General features: G+C 40.4%; 1 protein-coding gene across 1 annotated transcript in view; it reads right to left on the reverse strand.

Moving 5' to 3' along the window:
• Nucleotides 1-21628, reverse strand: part of UBR3 (ubiquitin protein ligase E3 component n-recognin 3) — a 390465-nt gene that overhangs the window by 150529 nt on the left and 218308 nt on the right. The window contains exon 24 of the mRNA XM_082260312.1: nt 15210-15298. Coding sequence (XP_082116438.1) covers nt 15210-15298 — 89 coding nt within the window. The remainder of the gene's footprint in view (nt 1-15209; nt 15299-21628) is intronic.

Here is a 21628-nt window from a genome sequence, read left to right on the forward strand (position 1 = left end):
TCTGGATATGATGCTGAGCATGTGCACTCAACTTCTTTGATCGAGTGGAACCTGTCTTGTTAAACAGCTGTATGGTCTAGGCCACTGTGCTGCAGCTCAGTTTCAGGCTCTTGGCAATCTTCATATACAGTGGGTACGGAAAGTATTCAGACCCCCTTAAATTTTTCACTCTTTGTTATATTGCAGCCATTTGCTAAAATCATTTAGGTTCATTCTTCTTCCTCATGAATGTACACATAGCACCCTATACTGACAGAAAAACACAGAATTGTTGACATTGTTGCAGATTTATTAAAAAAGAAAAACTGAAATATCACATGGTCCTAAGTATTCAGACCCTTTGCTGTGACACTCATATATTTAACTCAGGTGCTTTCCATTTCTTCTGATCATCCTTGAGATGGTTCTACACCTTCATTTGAGTCCAGCTGTGTTTGATTATACTGATTGGACTTGATTAGGAAAGCCTCACACCTGTCTATATAAGACCTTCCAGATCACAATGCATGTCAGAGCAAATGAGAATCATGAGGTCAAAGGAACTGCCGGAAGAGCTCAGAGGCAGAATTGTGGCAAGGCACAGATCCCTTCCTAGAGCTGGCCGTCCGGCCAAACTGAGCTATCGGGGGAGAAGAGCCTTGGTGAGAGAGGTAAAGAAGAACCCAAAGATCACTGTGGCTGAGCTCCAGAGATGCAGTCAGGAGATGGGAGAAAGTTGTAGAAAGTCAACCATCACTGCAGCCCTCCACCAGACGGGGCTTTATGGCAGAGTGGCCCGATGGAAGCCTCTCCTCAGTGTAAGACGCATGAAAGCCCGCATGGAGTTTGCCAAAAAGGACTCCAAGATGGTGAGAAATAAGATTCTCTGGTCTGATGAGACCAAAATAGAACTTTTTGGCCTTAATTCTAAGCAGTATGTGTGGAGAAAACCAGGCACTGCTCATCACCTGTCCAATACAGTCCCAACAGTGAAGCATGGTGGTGGCAGCATCATGCTGTGGGGGTGTTTTTTAGCTGCAGGGACAGGACGACTGGTTGCAATCGAGGGAAAGATGAATGCGGCCAAGTACAGGGATATCCTGGACAAAAACCTTCTCCAGAGTGCTCTGGACCTCAGACTGGGCCGAAGGTTTACCTTCCAACAAGACAATGACCCTAAGCACACAGCTAAAATAACGAAGGAGTGGCTTCACAACAACTCCGTGACTGTTCTTGAATGGCCCAGCCAGAGCCCTGACTTAAACCCAATTGAGCATCTCTGGAGAGACCTAAAAATGGCTGTCCACCAACGTTTACCATCCAACCTGACAGAACTGGAGAGGATCTGCAAGGAGGAATGGCAGAGGATCCCCAAATCCGGGTGTGAAAGACTTGTTGCATCTTTCCCAAAAAGACTGAATCCTATGAATAGTCCCTGTCTTATAAGATAGGGCCAGGGACTATTCATAGGATTCAGATATATTGGGCAGACTAGATGGGCCAAATGGTTCTTATCTGCCGACACATTCTATGTTTCTAAGACTCCTGGCTGTATTAGATCAAAAGGGGGCTTCTACTAAATACTGAGCAAAGGGTCTGAATACTTAGGACCATGTGATATTTCAGTTTTTCCTTTTTAATAAATCTGCAACAATGTCAACAATTCTGTGTTTTTCTGTCAGTATGGGGTGCTATGTGTACATTCATGAGGAAGAAGAATTAACCTAAATGATTTTAGCAAATGGCTGCAATATAACAAAGAGTGAAAAATTTAAGGGGGTCTGAATACTTTCCGTACTCACTGTAGCCTAAGCCATCTTTATGTAGAGCAACAATTCTTTAAGATCTTCATAGAGTTCCTTGTCATGAGGTGCCATGTTGAAATTCCAGTGATCAGATTTAACACACCTGCTCCTCATTCACACCTGAGACCTTGTAACACTAACGAGTCACATGACACCGGGGAGGGAAAATGGCTAATTAGGCCCAATTTGGACATTTTTACTTAGGGGTGTACTCATTTTTTATGCCAGAGGTTTAGACATTAATGGCTGTGTGTTGTTATTTTGAGGGGACAGCAAATTTACACGTTTATACAAGCTGTACACTCACTACTTTACATTGTAGTAAAGTGTAATTTCTTCAGTGTTGTCACATGAAAAGATATAATAAAATATTTACAAAAAAATGTGAGGGTGTACTCACTTTTGTGGGATACTGTGTATGCATATGTGTGTGTATATATATATATATATACATACATACATACATACATACATACACACATTTTTATGGGGATGTCCGTTTGGAGGAGTGGGAGTTCCTAGGCAGACTGCCCTAGGTAAAGCCTTCATGCAATGCTGAGCCTCTATGATGCTCAGGAGTGATATCCAATGAACAAAAGGGGAGAACCAGGAACAGTAAGACAGGGGCGTAGAGGACTAGATGATGCTGGCTATCCTTCAGCTAGGAATTAAAGCAGACGGTGACATGCTGCAGCATTCACAGTGGAATCAGAATAAGCAGTTTGAGCACAGGAGAGGAACCTTTACAGTAGAACTCAGCTTTAACACCACCATTTTGAAAGCTATGCTGGGATGAAGATGGAAAAAAAAAAAAAAGAACCAACTGGATGAATGGTAGAGAATATGAAAACTTGGTGGACTGGTGTCTTTTTTCAACCTCACTAATTATGTAACTATGAACAATTTTGATCCCCGCAGCAGTCACAAAACAAGGTGTATGGTTAGCCTGGCAAAAGGAAAGAAAAAAAATAAAATGGTTAAGTAAAATCTGTCAATTGCACGGTGAGCTGGAGAAGTAGAGTTTTATCACACCAGGGTGACTGCTCTGTGACGCAGGTTTCTTAGCTCTGTATTTTGTCCTGATAACAATTCTAACCCCTGATAAAAGATATCCATGTTTAGATGAATTCTGGGTTATTTCAAGCCTCATTCAGCAATATCTCATGTGGCTAGCAATTTTTCACCCACCTCTTCTTAGAATATAAATATAACTTTCCATGTTGGTGGAGGCTGTGTGGAAAAACAACGAATACAGAACAGCGAGAAAGGAAATCATATCGTTACTGTGTAAAGTGTTACCGCTAGAAAAAATTCCATATAATGGGTAACTGGAGGGATGATTTGCATACGCAAGAATAATATGTTAAGACTAAGGCGGTGGTGGTTTCGCTAAAAAATGCATTGCATTTGAACATCATTTTCTGGACAAGTACCATTTTGTTTTCATTTTAACTTAAAGTGGTTGTAACCCAAAAAAAATACAAAAGTGCTCCTGTCCTTTTAAGGCATGGTCATATCTCCCCTTCCATGTTGTACAAAACTTGGTTCTCCATCCTTCCCTGTCATTTCCGTATTCTTTTTGAGAAATCTATTTCCTCCCCATCCCTCCTGCTATGACTGTGCAATATTGTTCCCCAGCTGCTCCTTCCCGCTTCTTTAGTAAAGTGGTTGTAAAGTCAAGTCTTTTAAAGGGTAACTCCACTTTCGTGGGTGAAAAAAAATAGCAAAGAAAAAACAATATTGTGACACAAATCATATTGTAATTGAATTATATTAAAAAAAAATTTTTGCCAAAAGAGTTTTATTAAAGAATAATGAATAAAACATTAAAAATTACCTTTCCTTTTCAATCTGCAGCTGTTGTAATTTTCTGAAATTGCAATGCAATATGGCTACCTGGATCTGTTCTGTACACAGAATGTGTACTGACCACACCCCAGAAAAATAATTTCCTGCTTGTGTGATTGGCTCACCAATTTCCCCAAGTCTGCACTAAGATACAAGTCAGATTTCTGGCATTCCCTGCAACACAAATGTCATTTTTGGTGAGATACTCCCAATAGGAACACGTCTAAAGGGATGCAGGCCCAGCAGCTTTCCTCAGAGCTCTGCAGCTGCCACAGCTGATAGATAATTATGAAACCACTCCCATTTGACCCACTCAGCACAGAGGCACAGGGGAACAAACAATGATTTCTTCAGAAAAACAAAAAAGGTAGGAATCTGCAACAAAGTTAGTTAAAATCCCTGTACATAGATCACCCAGAGGGGATTTTTTTTCTCAACTAAAGTGGAGTTATGCTTTCAATTTGGTTGTAAACCTTCACATTTACCCAGTGAAGTGAACAGCCTCAGATGGTACACAGAGATAAAACAAATCCTCCTACATAGGGTTTACTTGTTTATCTACAGTCTTCTCTTCTTAACACCCCTTCAAAAGGGCAGATCATGTTCATCTTTCTTCGTCTGTCATGAGCACAGAGGAGGGGGGCAGAGAGACTGCAGTTCCAGTGTGTGAGAGCTGATTGGAAGAAAGGCACACACCGCCCTCCACACAGCAGAAGAACCGTTTTGTTTACAAACAGGCTGTGCTGAGATCCTTGACCCCCCTTCTTAGAAGTGACTCATGCTGAGAACAGAGGAATGAAGCATCAGAGAAACGACACAGAGCTTTGGGGAGAGATGAGTAAACACTGCAGACATATGTGCTTTCCTCAAATTCCATGGCTGAGGTTTACAACCACTTTAAAGAGGTAGTAAACTCTGTTACACCACTTATACCTACAGGTAAGCCTATAAAGAGGCTTACCTGTGTGTACTGTGAATATCTCGTAAACTTGGATTGTTTGGGAGATATTCGGAGTGCATGCAGCTGGTGACATTACCGATGCGTGCGCTCTAAAGGTCTGGCATACAGTGCGTCATCGCACCAATCATTTAGCCGGGTGCCGCAAACCTGGAAGGAAGACCAGGGGAAGATGGAAGCCCTCTCAGTGGTGGCAGTGCGGCTCTGGAGGGCGTTTTTTTCTAAGGTAAGTTTCTCATAATGTGCTAGTATGCGATGCATACTAGCATGTTATGACATTACCTTGCAAGGAATTATTATTTTTTTTTTTTTACCAGCTGCGGGTTTCAACCACTTTAAATACTTTTATCCTGTTTCAGGGCCATATTAAGTGCAATGCGTTTTTTTATTTTTTATTATTATAATGCTATATACCTTCTTTGCACAGTGCTGCTGTACAGTCACATGTTCTCCCTCTGCTAGAGTACATCCATCAAAAGGAAATCAGCCCCTCCCACTGTACACCCTTCGATCGGGACGGACAGAGAGGACACGACTGCACAGCAGCACTGTGCAAAGAAGGTATTTAGCGTTGTTTTAAATTATAGCCCCTCCCTGGATTATAGGCTCCTCCCTGCATCTTCTTCTCTCTCTAGCACCAGTGTTCTTGGATCCTGACATCAAGATCAAAGCAGAACCAATAGCCCTGCACTGGACAGGATGATGCAGGGCGACAGTTCACTGTCCTGTGTGGGGGAGTGCCATCTGCCAGGGAAGCAGACGATTGGTCATGTAAAACTTTTTCTCCTCTTCCCTTGACAAAACAAGTTGCTAACCCTTGCTGTGTGAGTGCAGCCCCAGTGCAAGGGTTAATTTTTTAGTTGCCTGAAGTTGAGCTTTAAATGTGGCATCATCCATCCAACATGTAATGCGTTAGAAGCTATGAAAATCTCAGGACAGGATTAACAACAATGCAAATCAAACTTCTACCCCATATTTAGTGACTTGCTAAAGGGTAGCTAAAGGCAGGGCTGGTAAGGAGTGGGATTGCTGGAATTGCACATCTCTTGGCTGGTAGGTGAGGAAGTTTGGAATGGCTTACAGTTTTTCCTTATCTCAATGCCATTTTACCATCAATGTGAAGTGTTTGGGACAAGGCTCTTGTCAGCAGAAGGTAGGTAATTTGATTTTAGGCAGCTTATTCACCAAGCCAAATAGGCAATTTACATTATACTGTAAGGTTCATTTTCATACATGGTCTGTTTTAATAAAGAACATTTCCAAATGGGTAGCAACACAGAAATAAGAATACATTTTAATGACATTAATCAGCGAACTTGTGTTGAATTTTTGTATAAATGAGTTTCATTTATGATGGCTACTGCATATTACACACCACCAGTGCTCTTTGTGCTGCTGCATTTTAAACAGTTTGGGCTCATTTAGACTTGCAGTTGGGGGCAATAAATCCAGGCTGTTAAACCATGTTTTATAGCCCCCCCCCCTACATAAAGCAGAGGACAGGGGGATGCATGCTCTGGAAACTATACTCCATGTCCATGGCAAAACGTATTCCCCTCAAGTGAATGGGGATATGCCACATATTGGTATAGCATTTATAAGGTTAAAACAAGTGTCAAACACTTTTCACAGACGTGGAAATTTAGCTGCACATGTAAACAAAAAATTTTGGTGGAACAAGAAGCTGATGCACTCTTACAAGGCAGCTGGGTGCCAGACAACCAGCCACCCACAGCAGGGTGCCAGGCAACCAGCCACCCACAGCAGGGTGCCAGGCAACCAGCCACCCACAGCAGGGTGCCAGGCAACTAGCCACAGCAGGGTGCCAGCCAGCCACCCACAGCAAGGTGCCAGCCAGCCAGCCCAGCCACCCACAGCAGGGTGCCAGCCAGCCCAGCCCCCCACAGCAGGGTGCCAGCCAGCCCCCCACAGCAGGGTGCCAGCCAGCCCCCCACAGCAGGGTGCCAGCCAGCCACCCACAGCAGGGTGCCAGCCAGCCACCCACAGCAGGGTGCCAACCAGCCAGTTTTTTATTTAACATCATCTGTATTCTATAAATGCTCTTTCAAATAGCAATAGAGATGGAGCAGACAGAAAAAGTAAAAGTGTGGTCTGGGACTATTTCTTGTCTCAACCATCTGCAGGAAAAGCAGCAGTGTGCAACACATGCACAAACAATGAGTATGGGAGCAAAAAAATATGTCAAATCGTGTTGAATTATATAATGCAGCACAACAACAAAAAAAAAGAATCACAAAGTGAAATACCACTATCCCAGACAACAATAATGGGTAGGTTTCAGAAGAAAAAAAAAAACAGAAAAAAAACAGGTGGCTGAATTTGGATAGAAGATGCCAACTGCTGGACAGAGTATTCACAGAGATGGTCACTGATAACCAGCCATTTACAATGGTGTCAGACTTTGGATTTAAGTGGTTGATGTCCATAGCAGAGCCAAGGTACACACTGAAGAGTGAAAAGTGTTATCAAACCAAAATGCTGGGAAAGATTCACCAAAAAGTATTTGAGAAAATAAAGACTATGCTGCAAGCAGAGAATGTTGGCAACTCACTCTCATTCATGACTGACTGCTGGTTAGGACAAAGTCACTAATGAGGCTTGCATGCCACTTCATTGACAGCGGATGGACAAAAAGGCAATAAGTGTTGAATACAAACATGATGCAAGGATCCCATACTGGGGAGTATATTAGAGAAATGTTTCTAGGCATGCTTGAAGACTGGAGAATAAAAGACCGAGTGATTCTTGTGCTTCGAGACAGCGGAGCAAACATGGTGAAAGGAATGAGGCTTGCTCAAGTGTCGGACCTCAGTAGCATGGCACACAGCCTGCAACTTGTGGTAAATGATGGTCTGTCAAGACAAAGAGCTTTGATATAATTGGCATACTGAAAAGGTGCGCAAGCCCTTTCCACCATTCAATCCTTGCAAAGCAGTGACTGAGGTGCAATCAGAAAGACCTTGGCCTACCCAAAAACATCTTGATTCAGGCTGTTCCAACACGATGGAACTCAACACTTCACATGCTGCAAAGAATGCTGGAACAGAAACGAGCTCTTACCACCTGTTCAGGTAAATATGGAGGATGTTCTTGTTCTACTGCTGATCAGTGGGACATTGCAGCCAATGTCATTGAGACCCTCCTCCCCATAGGGGGAAGTGACACTAGAGGGGAGTCATTACGTCTCCATCTGTGTCATCGGTCATCCCATGTGAGTGCGCTGAAGATGCTTCTTCAAGAAAATGAAAGACCCAACACACGTGGCATTAAAACACCTAGGCAGGTCATAAGGGACAGCCTCACCAAACGTTTTGAGACCCATGAAGTCTTTTGGATCCTTGATACAAGAATTATGCTTTCTTGTCTGATGATGTATTGGCCAAGGCAAAACAATGGATGACACAAGATATTAAACAGGAGATACAGGAGGTTCCTGTCGAAATGGATCTGGAAGAACAGGATGCTGCAAAAACATACAAATGTCCAAAAAGAAACAAACAGAAGAGAATCTTCATCGTGGTCGAATTAATGCCATGTTCAGTGTTTTATTGGGGCCTCATGCGGAGGATTCTTCTGAATCTGCAATAGTCAGCCAGGATGATGAACTTCATATCGATTGGAAGGAACCAGTAATTGACAGAAAAAGTGGTGATCCTCTTCAGTCCCACATGGAAGAAAAATATATTTAAAATATATTTAAAGAAAAAACATTTTTTATTTTTCCCACATATATTGGAAATATATTTGAAATGCTACAATTTTGGCCATATTCAATATATTTCTAAAATTTCTTTCCCTAAATATATTGGAAATATATTTTTCTTCCATATGGGGTGGTGGAAAGAAAATGAGGCACCCTACAAAAGACTTGCCTCTCGTTTGAAAATACCTCTCTGCTCCTCCTTCCTCTATACCAAGTGAGCGTATTTTTGGTGAAGTGGCAGCAATTTAAAAAAAAAACATAAAAAAAAGGAGCCGTTTACCAGGTGAACGTGCTAAAATGCTATGCTTTCTGCACTAGAATATTGTTCTACTTTACTGGGAGTATTGAAGTGTAGTGTCCACTGTCTAGTTTTTGCACTTCAGTAGTGATTTAAATGTATTCATTGCAGTTCAGCGCACTGCAGCAGTTTATGCCATTTTTCTATCTATCTATCTATGCCATTGTTCTTCTCTATGTGCCCTGTTCACACCACAACGTGCATGAAAACTGATGTCTCTGCAAGTGAAATCTGTGCGGTTTTCCCATTAGTTTTCATGCAGGTATGGTGTGAGAAATGAGCCTTTAATGTTAAAAATGTTAATAAGTATTAACATGTTCAGTACCATATTTGTGTCGAAAATTGTGTCGGATTTTCAAAACTTTAAATGTACAGAGTATCGGCACCTAATATCGGCTATCGGCCTAAAGGGTGACCGGAAAATCAGTATTGGTCGATTTTGAATATATACACACACACACATATATATATATATATATATACAAACACACCACATATACACACACACGGGCCACTTTATTAGGTACACCTGTTCAATTGCTTGCTAATACAAACTACTAATCACATGGCAGCAACTCAAAGCATTTAAGCATCTAGAGGTGATGAAGACAACTTGCTGAAGTTCATAGCAAGCATCAGAATGGGGATTTAAGTGACTTTTAACGTGATATTTTGTTGGTGCCAGACGGGCTTGCATAAATTTTCACATACAACCATCTCTAGGGTTTACAGAGAATAGTCCAAAAAAGAAAAAATATCAAGTGAGTGGCAGTTGGGTGGACAAAAATGCTTATTGATATCAAAGGAGAATGGGCAGAACTGTTTTGAGACGACAGAAAGGCAACATTAACTAAAATAACCACTCATTACAACCAAGGTATGCAGAATATCACCTTTGAATGCAAAACACATGAAACCTTGAAGCAGATGGGCTACAGCAGGAGAAGGCTACACTGGGTGCCACACCTGTCAGCCAAGAACAGGAAACGGAGGCTGCAATTCACACAGGCTCACCAAAATTGGACAGTAGAAGATTGGAAAAATGTTGCTTGGTCTCATGAGTCTCGATTTCAGCTGCGACATTCAGAAGGTAGGGTCAGAATTTGGAAAAAAACAACATGAAAGCATGCCTTGTAGCAACGGTTCAGGCAGGTGGTGTAATGGTGTGGGGGAAATTTTCCTACAGTACAAATGGCCACTGCCCCCACCTGCTGGGTGTCCAGTGTGTCCTCATTTTTAAGGAGGGGTGGGCTCCTTCCAGGCTTACCTGCCCTCTGCCTATCCATTATAATGCATGTGTTTCTTCTATGGAGGCTCTCAAAAATGTATATAGTCAGAAATGCGGATAATAATGGGGTGCCTTGTCACTGCCTCCACAACTTACACATGTAACAGCAAATTTGTGCTAACTAAACCCCTGTTTTTAACGCAAACTGTTAGAGAGAGAGTAATCCAGTTGGTAGCAGGCTGGCTAGCGAGTGAGCTGGGAATTTTCTTGACCTAATTTGGGCCCCTTAGTACCAATGGAGCATTGTTTAAAAGGCACGGCCCACCTGAGTATTGTTGCCGATTATGTCCATTTCATTATGGCTACAGTATACCCATCTTCTTGATGGCTCCTTCCATCAGGATAATGCACCATATCACAAAGTTCAAATCATCTCAAACTGGTTTCATGAACATGACAATGAGGTCACTGTACTCCTATGGCCTCCACAGTCACCAGATCTCACACCAATAGAGAACGCTAGGGATGTGGTGGAACGGGAGATTAGCATCATGGATGGGCAGCCGACAAATCTGCAGCAACTGTGTGATGCTAACATGTCAATATGGACCAAAAACTCTGAGGAATGTTTCCAACACCTTGTTGAACCTATGCCACGAAGAATTAAGGCAGTTCTGAAGGCAAAAGGGGGTCCAACCCGGTACTAGCAAGACATACCTAAAAAAAAAACTGTCCGGTGAGTGTAGGGGTGTGTGTATATATATATATATATATATATATATATATATATATATATATATATATATATATATATATATATATATCACATATACACAGTGCGGAAAGAAAGTTTGGGCACCCCAGGTAAAAATTTGTATTAATGTGCATAAAGAAGCCAAGGAAAGATGGAAAAATCTCCAAAAGGCATCAAATTACAGATTAGACATTCTTATAATAGGTCAACAAAAGTTAGATTTTATTTCCATCATTGACACTTTCAGAATTACAGAAAACAAAAAAATGGTGTCTGCAAAAGTTTGGGCACCCTGCAGAATTTATAGCATGCACTGCCCCCTTTGCAAGGCTGAAACCTGCCAGTGTCATGGATTGTTCTCAATCATCATCTGGGAAGACCAGTTGATGTCAATCTCAAAGGTTTTAAATGCCCAGACTCATCTGACCTTGCCCCAACAATCAGCACCATGGGATTTTCTAAGCAGGGGTCTAGAAAACTGAAACTGAAAATAGCTGACGCTCACAAAGCTGGAGAAGGCTATAAGAAGATAGCAAAGTGTTTTCAGATGTCAATATCCTCTGTTCGGAATGTAATTAAGAAATGGCAGTCATCAGGAACAGTGGAAGTTAAAGCAAGATCTGGAAGACCAAGAAAAATATCAGACAGAACAGCTCGCAGGATTGTGAGAAAAACAATTCAAAACCCACATTTGACTGCACGATCCCTCCAGAAAGATCTGGCAGACACACAGAGTTGTGGTACACTATTCCACTATAAAGAGATACTTGTACAAATATGGTCTTCATGGAAGAGTCATCAGAAGAAAACCTCTTCTACGTCCTCAAAACAAAAATCAGCGTCTGAACTTTGCAAATGAACATATAGACAAGCCTGATGCATTTTGGAAACAAGGTCTGTGGACCGATGAGGTTAAAATGTAACTTTTTGGCTGAAACAAGCAAAGGTACGTTTGGAGAAGGGGCACAGAATTGAATGAAAAGAACCTCTGTCCAACTGTTAAGCATGGGGGTGGATCAATCATGCTTTGGGGTTGTATTGCAGCCAGTGGCACAGGGAACATCTCACGAGTAGAAGGAAAAATGGATTCAATAAAACTTCAGCAAATTTTGGATGGTAACTTGATGCCATCTGTGAAAAAGCTGAAGTTAAAGAGAGGATGGCTTCTACAAATGGATAATGATCCTAAACACACCTCGAAATCCATGGTGGATTACATCAAGAGGTGTAAACTGAAGGTTTTGCCATGGCCTTCACAATCTCCTGACCTCAATATAATTGAAAATCTATGGATAGACCTTAAAAGAGCAGTGCGTGACAGACAGCCCAGAAATCTCAAAGAACTGGAAGACTTTTGTAAGGAAGAATGGGCAAAGATACCTCAAAAAAGAATTGAAAGACTCTTGGTTTGCTACAAAAAGCGTGATACTTGCCAAAGGGGGCAGTACAAGATATAAACTCTGCAGGGTGCCCAAACTTTTGCAGACGCCATTTTTTTGTTTTCTGTTATTTTGAAAGTGTAAATGATGGAAATAAAATCTAACTTTTGTTGACATATTATAAGAATGTCTAATCTGTAATTTGATGCCTTTGAGATTTTTCCATCTTTCCTTGGCTTCTTTATGCACATTAAATACAAATGTTTACCTGGGGTGCCCAAACTTTCGATCCCCACTGTATATATATATACACACACACACACACACATACACATATATACATACACATTTAGAAGACAATACATAGAAATTAGTTTTTAAAAACATGACAGTGAAATTAAGCAGATCTCTTTAATAGATACGGATTTCTGAAAGAAAACATACTTAACATCTGATACTGATTTGTATTCAGTAAAGTGCTCAGACATCATGGAGAACACATGGCTTGTTAGAAGGGGGCTTACCCTGCTAACTACAGTTACACAATATGCCCACAGGCTCAATTTTCTTTTGCAAAACATTTTATGTCAAGATATTCCCCTAGCATCAAAGGAGCTATTAGCACACTAATATATCTTGCCAGGGCCCAGCATGAGTATCCTCAAAAGACCAGTAAAAACTAATTTATTTTTCTAACTGGTTTCCGTAAATGACAAGTGTTCAGAAATTTGTGTCACCTCCTTTAAAAAATGGGCACATATCTTGTTCCCTGCAGCAAATCTGCTGAATAACGGAGTGTATTTCTGTAGAGAAACAGCTTTGGCTTGGGAGGAGCATGAACACATTTCTATAACATTTCTACAGCGATATTTGCCAGCGTAGATACAAACGCCGGCATCAATAATAAAGTGACATTTTCTAAGGTCATTACAATTTTGAAATAATGATCTGGCAATTTACTACTCTAACCAGTATTACAGAGATTATGTAATGTAGTCTCATTACAGTGCTGCCCCCTGTATATTCTGACTGCACAGTGTGGTATATTGCTAAGTAAATGATGGATAGACATAACTTTTAAAATGCATCAAGTTACAAAAAATTTATAAAAACCTATGTTTATTTTTCCATTTGACATGCTTGTGCAGTCAGATTTAAATGCACATACAGTATATTGCATGTGATTTTGCTATTTTTTTTTTCTGGAAACAGTCTACAAACCAGACAGTGCAATTAAAATCCTTACTAAAATTCTGCTGCAATTAAGCCAGTTACAGTAGAAGCCACCAAGAAAATGGATTGTTTACAACTTTTTTTTGTAAAACCTTCATCCCAAATGCTGGTGCAGAGCAGACAGTCCGCTGTTCTCAATGGGGCAGTCAGATGGAAACAGATTGCCTGTCCCTATTCATCTGATCTGATCTGCTAGACGGATGGGGACCAGATCAGATCAAATGCAGGCAGGTGTAAACGAACACATGTCCATTTACATCCGCCTCTCCTTCGAGAACAATGGGGGGGTCCAAACAAATCCGCCTGAAAAACAGACAGATGGACCTGATCGGTCTGCTTGTGTGAAAGGGGCCCAAGGCCGTGTTCATACAGGGCATACACAGGGTACACCCCTGCAAGGTTGTGTTTATCTGTATAGGGATGCACAGGTGTTTCGTGTAGCCCTGTGCAGGCAGTCCCATTGATGTCAACTGGGATGTACCAACTGCGGGAACAGTGCTGTTTCTCCCAATTTGACATCCATGTAGATCTGGGTGCATGGCCCAGAGCTCACACTGTCTGCTTTCAGGGTCGTGCACCCACACACGTCAGATCGGGAGCAGCGGCTATGCCTGTGCAGCCACTGCATCCCAATTTACATAAATGGGACTGCCTGCACGGGGATGCACAGAATACCTATGCATCCACCGTGCACATAAACCTGGCCTTCAAGGGCACACGCTTTATTATGCCACATCTGAACAATGCTTTAGTAGCAATTTAGCAGGAATTTTGAAAGTTATCTTGTTTTTGTGTGATCATATATTTTTAGTGAAAAAAGTTATTTGATGAAGTTTTGTGCTATTACTGAGGGGCCCAAAATAATCAGTAGCACTTTTTCCTATTCTATAGGTCATATGTTTTCAGAAAATGTATGGTTGGGGGGGGTCTTTTACAAATTCTGAAAGCTGTAAAGTGATAGTAACGTTTTCACCATTATACAAAAAGGTGCAATTTAAAATGTACAAATATTTGTTATTTATTAACTTAATACAGTTTTAACTTTTATATATAGTAGGAATTTAGCAAAAATTTTCCATGTATGGATCAACTAAATGATTTTATTGTATTTTTAGCGAAGATATTGTTTTGATAAACATTTGCACAAATATCACAGGGCCTTAAAAAAACAGTAGCACCTTCTTCTAATTCTACTGGCCATTTGCTTTCTAAAAATATATGGTTTTGGGGTCTTTTACAAACTCTGAAAGCTGTAAGTGAAAAATGAAAGCCTTCAGATTTTTAGAGAAATTTGGTTATTTATAGTTTGGTGTACTTCCAATAATTACCATTATGCAAAAAGGTGTAATTTAAAATTTAAAAAATGTTTGTTATTTATTAAATCAATACAGGTTAAGCTTTTACATTTAGAAGGAATTTAGCAGGAATGTTGTAAAATTTGCTGTGTTTATATCTGCTAATCATTTTAGAGTATTTTTAGTGAATTTATTGTTTTGGTAAACATTTGCACAAATCGTAGGGCCTTAAAAACCAGGAGCACCTTCTCTTTATTCTACAGGTCATTTGCTTTCAATAAATAGATGGTTTGGAGGGGTCTTTAACAAACTCTAAAAGCTGTAAGTAAAAAATAAAAAAGTAATGGAAAAATTGCAAAAATTGACTGGCTATCTGAGTTTAAAAGTGGAGAACAGGGTCTGGCAGCGAAAGTGTAATGTTGATTGAGTGTGTTTAGTTCTGCTTTAATGACAAACTGAAAGGCAGGGATGGTCACAATTGGGTCCCTGTAGTGTAGTGAAAATAACTCAAGATAACTCAAGTTATGCATCTCTGGATGTGGGTGTCTGCATTTAACTGTGCTCAGTTTACTCATTTTGAGTTGACTAGCAACGCTGGAAATTAAAGTAGCAGCTTTTATCCGAGGCTTCCCAGACCGAGATTTTGCTTTGCAAGACAACAGGTCAAGTGTCCGTTAACTTCTGGAAAATAACTCGCTCAGGACTTACCTACATCCATTGCTGTCTCCATGAAGCTTTTCTGCCTTGAAGCAAATTCAGCCAATAGCTTCTGTTGTCTCTCTCTGGCCTTCTGGCGCCTGTTGCAAAACAATATAAACTAGTTTAACTGTACAGTTTTTATGTGAACTTCTACAACAATTCTTAGCAGAAAATGGCTAAAGGGGTGGCAGATCAGGCACAGCTTTAAAGAATTTTAATTCTGCAAAGAAATCAGAAGTATAAGGCCCAAAGATAGTATGGAGCCCATGCATGCAGTAACCATCTATTCTGAAAATGTTCTTCCCCTCCTCTGATTCACTGCCCTCAATATATCTCTATTGAACAATAGTAAAGCTATAGATAAAAACCTTTTTTTTTTTTTTTTCAATTTTAGATAGAGTGAGGGAGGGTTACAACCCCTGTCAGATGTTTTTCACCCTCTGTATCCAACTGCAGAGATTTCCTTTCACTTCCTGTCCCATAGCCAAACAGGAAGCGGAAATGCCTGCAAATTAAGGAACTTCCTTGGGGGGCCTCAAGTCATCAGAACTAGTGTCCCCATGGGAAGATTTCCCCTTTATAACTTTTCTGGGGACAACCCAAAATGTTGGATTTTCTTATACTTTCAATGATAATGGTACACAGGACAAATGAGAGAGTGAATCTCCGTAACAAGGGCACAGACAGAAATAAAAACAGACAGGTATTCTGATCCCTCTCAACCCTCTTAAAAAAAGTTTTGCCTTAAGTTATACTTTCGTACTCAGGATTGTCCACAGCAAAACACATACAGTAAAAGCATGTGGCCATGTGTTTTTACAGGTTTTTGAGTTTAATTTTTTACTCATCTAGTGGGGAAATTCTCCACAAATATTGCATGAAAAACTTTGACTACTTGCTGCAATGCAGTTGAGTGATGGAAATGGGGCACATAAAGAACATGACCTTTTTGATTGCTGTAAAAAAAGACCTGGATGATGGAAAATGGAGGGGGCTCTCAAATAGAGTTCAGAAGTAGACAATTTAAAGTGGTTGTTAAAGTGGTTCTAAAGGCAGAAGGCTTTTTATCTTAAAGCATTCTAGAAATGAATTACTTTCCCTTTTTTCTAAGACATTGTGTTCTTGCCTGGTCTCTTAACTATTTGAAAAGTCAAAACTCTCTGGTTTGGGGTGTTTTCTGTGATGCCCCTGCTTCTAATCTTTTATAGAAACAAGTAGTGGAATTGGGATCCTGTTGTCCAGTGCACCCAAAAAAACATACTCTATAAGCCAATGCAAAATACAGAGGTACATTGTAAAGAATATATATAGAACCCCAATTGATGCATATAGGACCGGAACATCCTCAGAATGGAGACTCTACATATGACTCATTTTTTATTTTCAGCACTCTGACTGTGGGCAGGGAGTCTCCTGGGATGTTAATCACTCCTGTATTCCCACTCACACTCCATTGACCTCTCTCTGGTGTCTATACAGAGAGAAAGACGTCATTGGAAGCCACTAAGCATCTTTTAAAGTATCCATGCTGCTCCTCTGAACTGTAGGGAGAAGAGGACCAAACAATCACATCATTAAAGCTAAAAACGTAATAATGGACCTTGGTCCATTGACTTAGCTTTTAACTCACTGGCATATACACTTTAATGGGGCTTCTAGAGTTCACCAAATGGCGCATGCATTAAACCATAAATCAGGGCACAAAATACTTTGATTAAACCCCTTGTCTATCAACCATGCTTATAAACATTCTGGTATTTAATGGGTTAAAGCAAGCTTAAGCTGTGAGCTTAGTAAGGAGTTTTAGCGGACGATGGACTTCCAGGTAAAAGTGACGCAGATGACTCTGGAGCTGCCTTATCACTTTTATGGCACTTTGAAGATGTACCCTGCTCTAACCTTGGGGGGAAAATCATTTTTCTTCAATCCCTCCTGAGACTCATGAACCTGGAAGTGACATGTATTACATTCCCTTCTGAGTTCAGAGCAGTCACGCCCTAGAATGTAGCCAGTGAAGTAGCCAATCAGGCATGATCTGTGCTTGATTAGCTGCTGTGGAAGGCAGGGGAGACATTGGTGGTCTAATAGATGCCTGATAGCTCTATAAATGGGTCCAACCACCTGCTCATACTATCACATGGAGGCTTGTTAGTCCTCTTTTGAAAGCAACAAGGTCAATTAAGAAAAAATATGTAATTTTAAAAGCACCCCGTCACCCTACTACACACCTCAAATTCATCCCTAAACAAAAAACGTTGCCATGGAGCAGCCCCCAAAATTTCCACTCACCTACTCGCATTTGGCTAGTGGAAATATGAGGAGTGCGAGTATGGACAGGGCTGTGCTGTCCCACTGTTGAGGCTGCATTGATGGGCACTGGTGAGGGGCAGCACTAATGGGCACTGATAAAGTTGTTGTTTATGTTTATTTTTGTAACTTAATTCTGCATAAAACATTTAAGGGTGTCATTTCATAAGAAAATTTATGAAGGCGTGTTTAGGGGCAGAGTTAAGGTGGGGCAGGGTACGGGTTGGGTGGGGCAACTGGGGGCAAGTAACTTTTAAGGCCTGGCTAGTAGCTCAGGACTTTAAATTTTGAGCCCTGCCATAGAGGGAGCAAAAATTTTAGGACTAGAACTCCAAAGGACCATGACTCTAAACTGATCACCTGTAAAGGCATTTAAAGAATCGCCTATGGAGAATTTTGGGGTATCATTTCTTTTAATATATATTTCATAGGCAATTTGACGGCATGACATGTTTGGTATCTATATTCAACACATCCCCATTTTCTTTACTATAAATCGGATATATTCTTGTGTTTGCAGGAAAATTCATTTTAGTGCATTTTCTTACCTGAAAATAAGCATTTGATAGTTGCGCAAATATGGTAGGACCTAAAAAACTGCATATGACATTTTATTCTCCAGGGTTTCTATTTTCAGGATATATATATATATATATATATATATATATATATATATATATATATATATATATATATATATATATATATATATATATATATATATATGTATATATAAATAAATGTTTTAATGTGTGTGCAAAAAAATTGAAAAATGGCCCCGGTAGACAAGTGGTTAAATAAATTCCTCAACAGCCACAAAATATGAAAACCCACTTTGTGTGTTCCAAAAGTCTTTTCAAACCTAGATAATACCTTGTAGACATAGTAGTAAAATCGTCACTGGACTAAACATGGCCTGTAAAAAGATCAGAGCTGAAAAAGGGATCGACCAAGTCCTTCTATACAAGACCAATCACCCAGTATAAGGAAAGTGCAACAATTACCTGTTTTTACTACAGGAAGGATTTACAGGAAGCAAACTGCGCTAAATACACAATCCAGAGAAGCAACTTAAAAGCGAGATATACACCAACAGACAACAAACACAAAGGGTAAGTTGTGCTAAATGTGAAAGAGTGATAAATATTGACATAAATACAAAGAATTGTACTGTGCCGAAAAGGAAATGGAAAGTGTGTTAATATAGCAACATAAAACGCAAAAAGTGACCAAAGCTCTTGATAAACGTGAACACCAGTGATAGTCCAGCAAACTGTGAACTTGTAGGTTTTCAACCATGTAAATGACACATGGACTGTATCGGTAAAGGAATTCCACCACTACCACTAATAGGTAACCTGCTTACCAGAAATAAAGACCTCAAGGGTCTACAGTGCTTAAAATATATCCCAACCAGGGCCTGTGTATCCAAGGAGAAAGCGAAAGCTAAGACCTTTCCTCTGTGTACCTCCAACTTGTAGGCAACTTGTCAAAGGATGGTACTCCTCCTAAAATACAACAGAAGATGCGTCATAGTGTAAAAACGTATGATGTTTTAACAGATAAATTAGTATGCACTTACAAAAATGTAGTAATCAGGAGCATTATAACAAGATGGCCGGCTACACAACTACGCCCGTCCTTCTGGGATCTCACAGAGTTCAGTGACGTCAGAATGTCGCAAACCCTAGTTGCCTAGCCGGCCAGCTTGTTTTTTTATGCTCATGACTACTACGTTTTTGTAAGTACATACTAATTTATCTGTTAATAAACCATAATACATTTTTACACTATGGTGCATCTTCTGTTGTATTTTATGGGGAGTACCATCCTTTGACAAGTTGCCTACAAGTTGGAGGTACACAAAGGAGAGGTCTTCGCTTTCCCCTTGAATACACAGGCCCTGGTTGGGATATATTCCAAGTGCTGTAGCCCCTTGAGGTCTATTTCTGGTAAGCAGGTTACCCATTAGTGGTGGTGGACACTGCAACCGGTGGTGGAATTTCTTTACGGATACAGTCCATGTGTCATTTACATGGTTGGAAACCTAGTTCACAGTTTCCTGGACTATCACAGGTGTTCACATTGGTCAAGAGCTTTGGTCCCTTTTTGCCTTTTATGTTGCTATATTAACACACTTTTCATTTCCTATTTGTCACAATACAATTGTTTGTATTTATATGTCAATATTTCTCACTCTTTCACATTTTGCGCAACTTACCTTTTTTGTATATTTACCACAGGAAGCTCCTGCACACAGGCAAACTTTCACTCTGGATTACTGTACAGATCTAGTATGAACACACAAATTACAACAATAACCAATTAAGAATACAAATGACTCTTGAATTTAGAAAATCTTTGCTTCCTGGAGTTGAGCTTAACTTGTCCACCATCACTGTGCACGTACTCTCTATTGTATATTAGCGAATATGAACACGGTATGCATATGTGGTATTGTATATGTGTTTATGGATTTGTGTGAAATTATATAGAGGTTTTATATTTGACTTTTGTCCTAACTTGACATAATTGTTTTTCAACAGCTAAAAAATAATGTCAAAGAGCTACAAAAGAACAATGGTCGATGAAAAACAAATTGCATAGCCCCACTAGCTTTTGCATTGACGTAAGAGACCCCCCCCCCCCCCGTTCTATAATGTCGTCAAAGTACGCCAGGGGCAATCTTGAGTTTTACTGCTTGTGAGCCAATATCTTCTTTAGAAAAGGTTCATTGTGCAGCCAACATAATAATTATTTCTGAAGACTCTGAAAGATCGCCATCCCTCCCCCAGCCCTGCAGGTCCGACTGTTCAGAATGTAAATGAAAAATGTGCAGCAATTGTATCTTGTGTAGAGCCTGTGTGGCACAGAACTCCTATGCATGCATTTCTCTCCCTCCCCGATATGCTTCAACTTAAGCAGGCCTGACTGTAAATAGAGATCCTTAATAAGAGGACATAAACAAACTGTGACAGATTCAGTGCAGCTCAGTAATTTTCCGTGATGGCTCACGGGGACGAGACACTGAGGCTGAAAAACATTGCAAGCTTCCCAGCCTTTTCCTCAAGTGCTCTATCTCAGTTTCTATGGCGACAGCGCATCATGTGGGTAATGCCACCTTTTGTCTTTGTCGTCAGGTTGAAGCAACCACAAATGGGTCATCATTGAGCTCTTATAGGCTGTTCGATCTTCATTAACCAGAAAACCTTTCTTGAAATCCAAGAAAAGAAATGAAGGCAGCACAGTGTGAGCTGCAAGACCATGGCAATTTGAATTCTTTTTCATACAGAGATGTCAATGGCTATGGCTATTTGTGTATGTGTCACATGATCTGCCATACTACAGAACTAAGACCAAACTTGCAGGGGTTTAAATCAACCTTAAAAAAAAAAAAAAAATCATTAAGATGAGATTCACATTTCTAGCAATTTTATTTGTGCTTGACCTTCTGACTATTACAAGTATACAGTGTTATCTTCGAATACCTCCTTCTCAGTGTATTGGTGCCTCCAAACATTTTGAATAGAAAGTCGGTTAGAGGAAAGGGAATTCACCGTAGCCATCCTTCAAGGTAATGCATATAAAACTTGCTAAATGGTTCAAAACAAACCTATTTAAGAAATGTGGTCTAAAGTTCTAGCAGAACCCCCTCTTAGTCTACTGTAGTCTGTTTACCACAAGACACAGATTGTTCATCACATTACAAGAGGCAGGAGGTTAACCCAGAAGTGTTAAATTGTTAAATGGCTTCTAAGCATGGCTGTACAGGAGTAAATAGCACAAGAATTAAAGTGTACTGTGTGTAAACCCTGAAATAATACTTACATGTTTACCCTTTCCTTCTTTTTAATATTCCATTGGAAATATTTTGTTAAAGTGGTATTAAAGGGTCGGCTCAGAGATTGCACAGAGCAGCCCAATCTTCTTCTTATGTCCTCCGCTGATTCTCCTGGCTCCTTCCACGTGACCATCGCCCCCAACAGCAAGCCGCTTGCTATGGAGGCCCTGGTGCATGCTTGTTTCCGAGCCCTGCTTTATGGGTCCATAAGACCCTGAGCCACAATTCAGCTCCACCCCCCGCTCTCGCCTCATTGGCTCACTGGCAGTCATATCGCAGT

This window comes from Pelophylax lessonae, assembly GCF_965119305.1.
Source record: "Pelophylax lessonae genome assembly, chromosome: 6".
Classification (NCBI taxonomy): domain Eukaryota; kingdom Metazoa; phylum Chordata; class Amphibia; order Anura; family Ranidae; genus Pelophylax; species Pelophylax lessonae.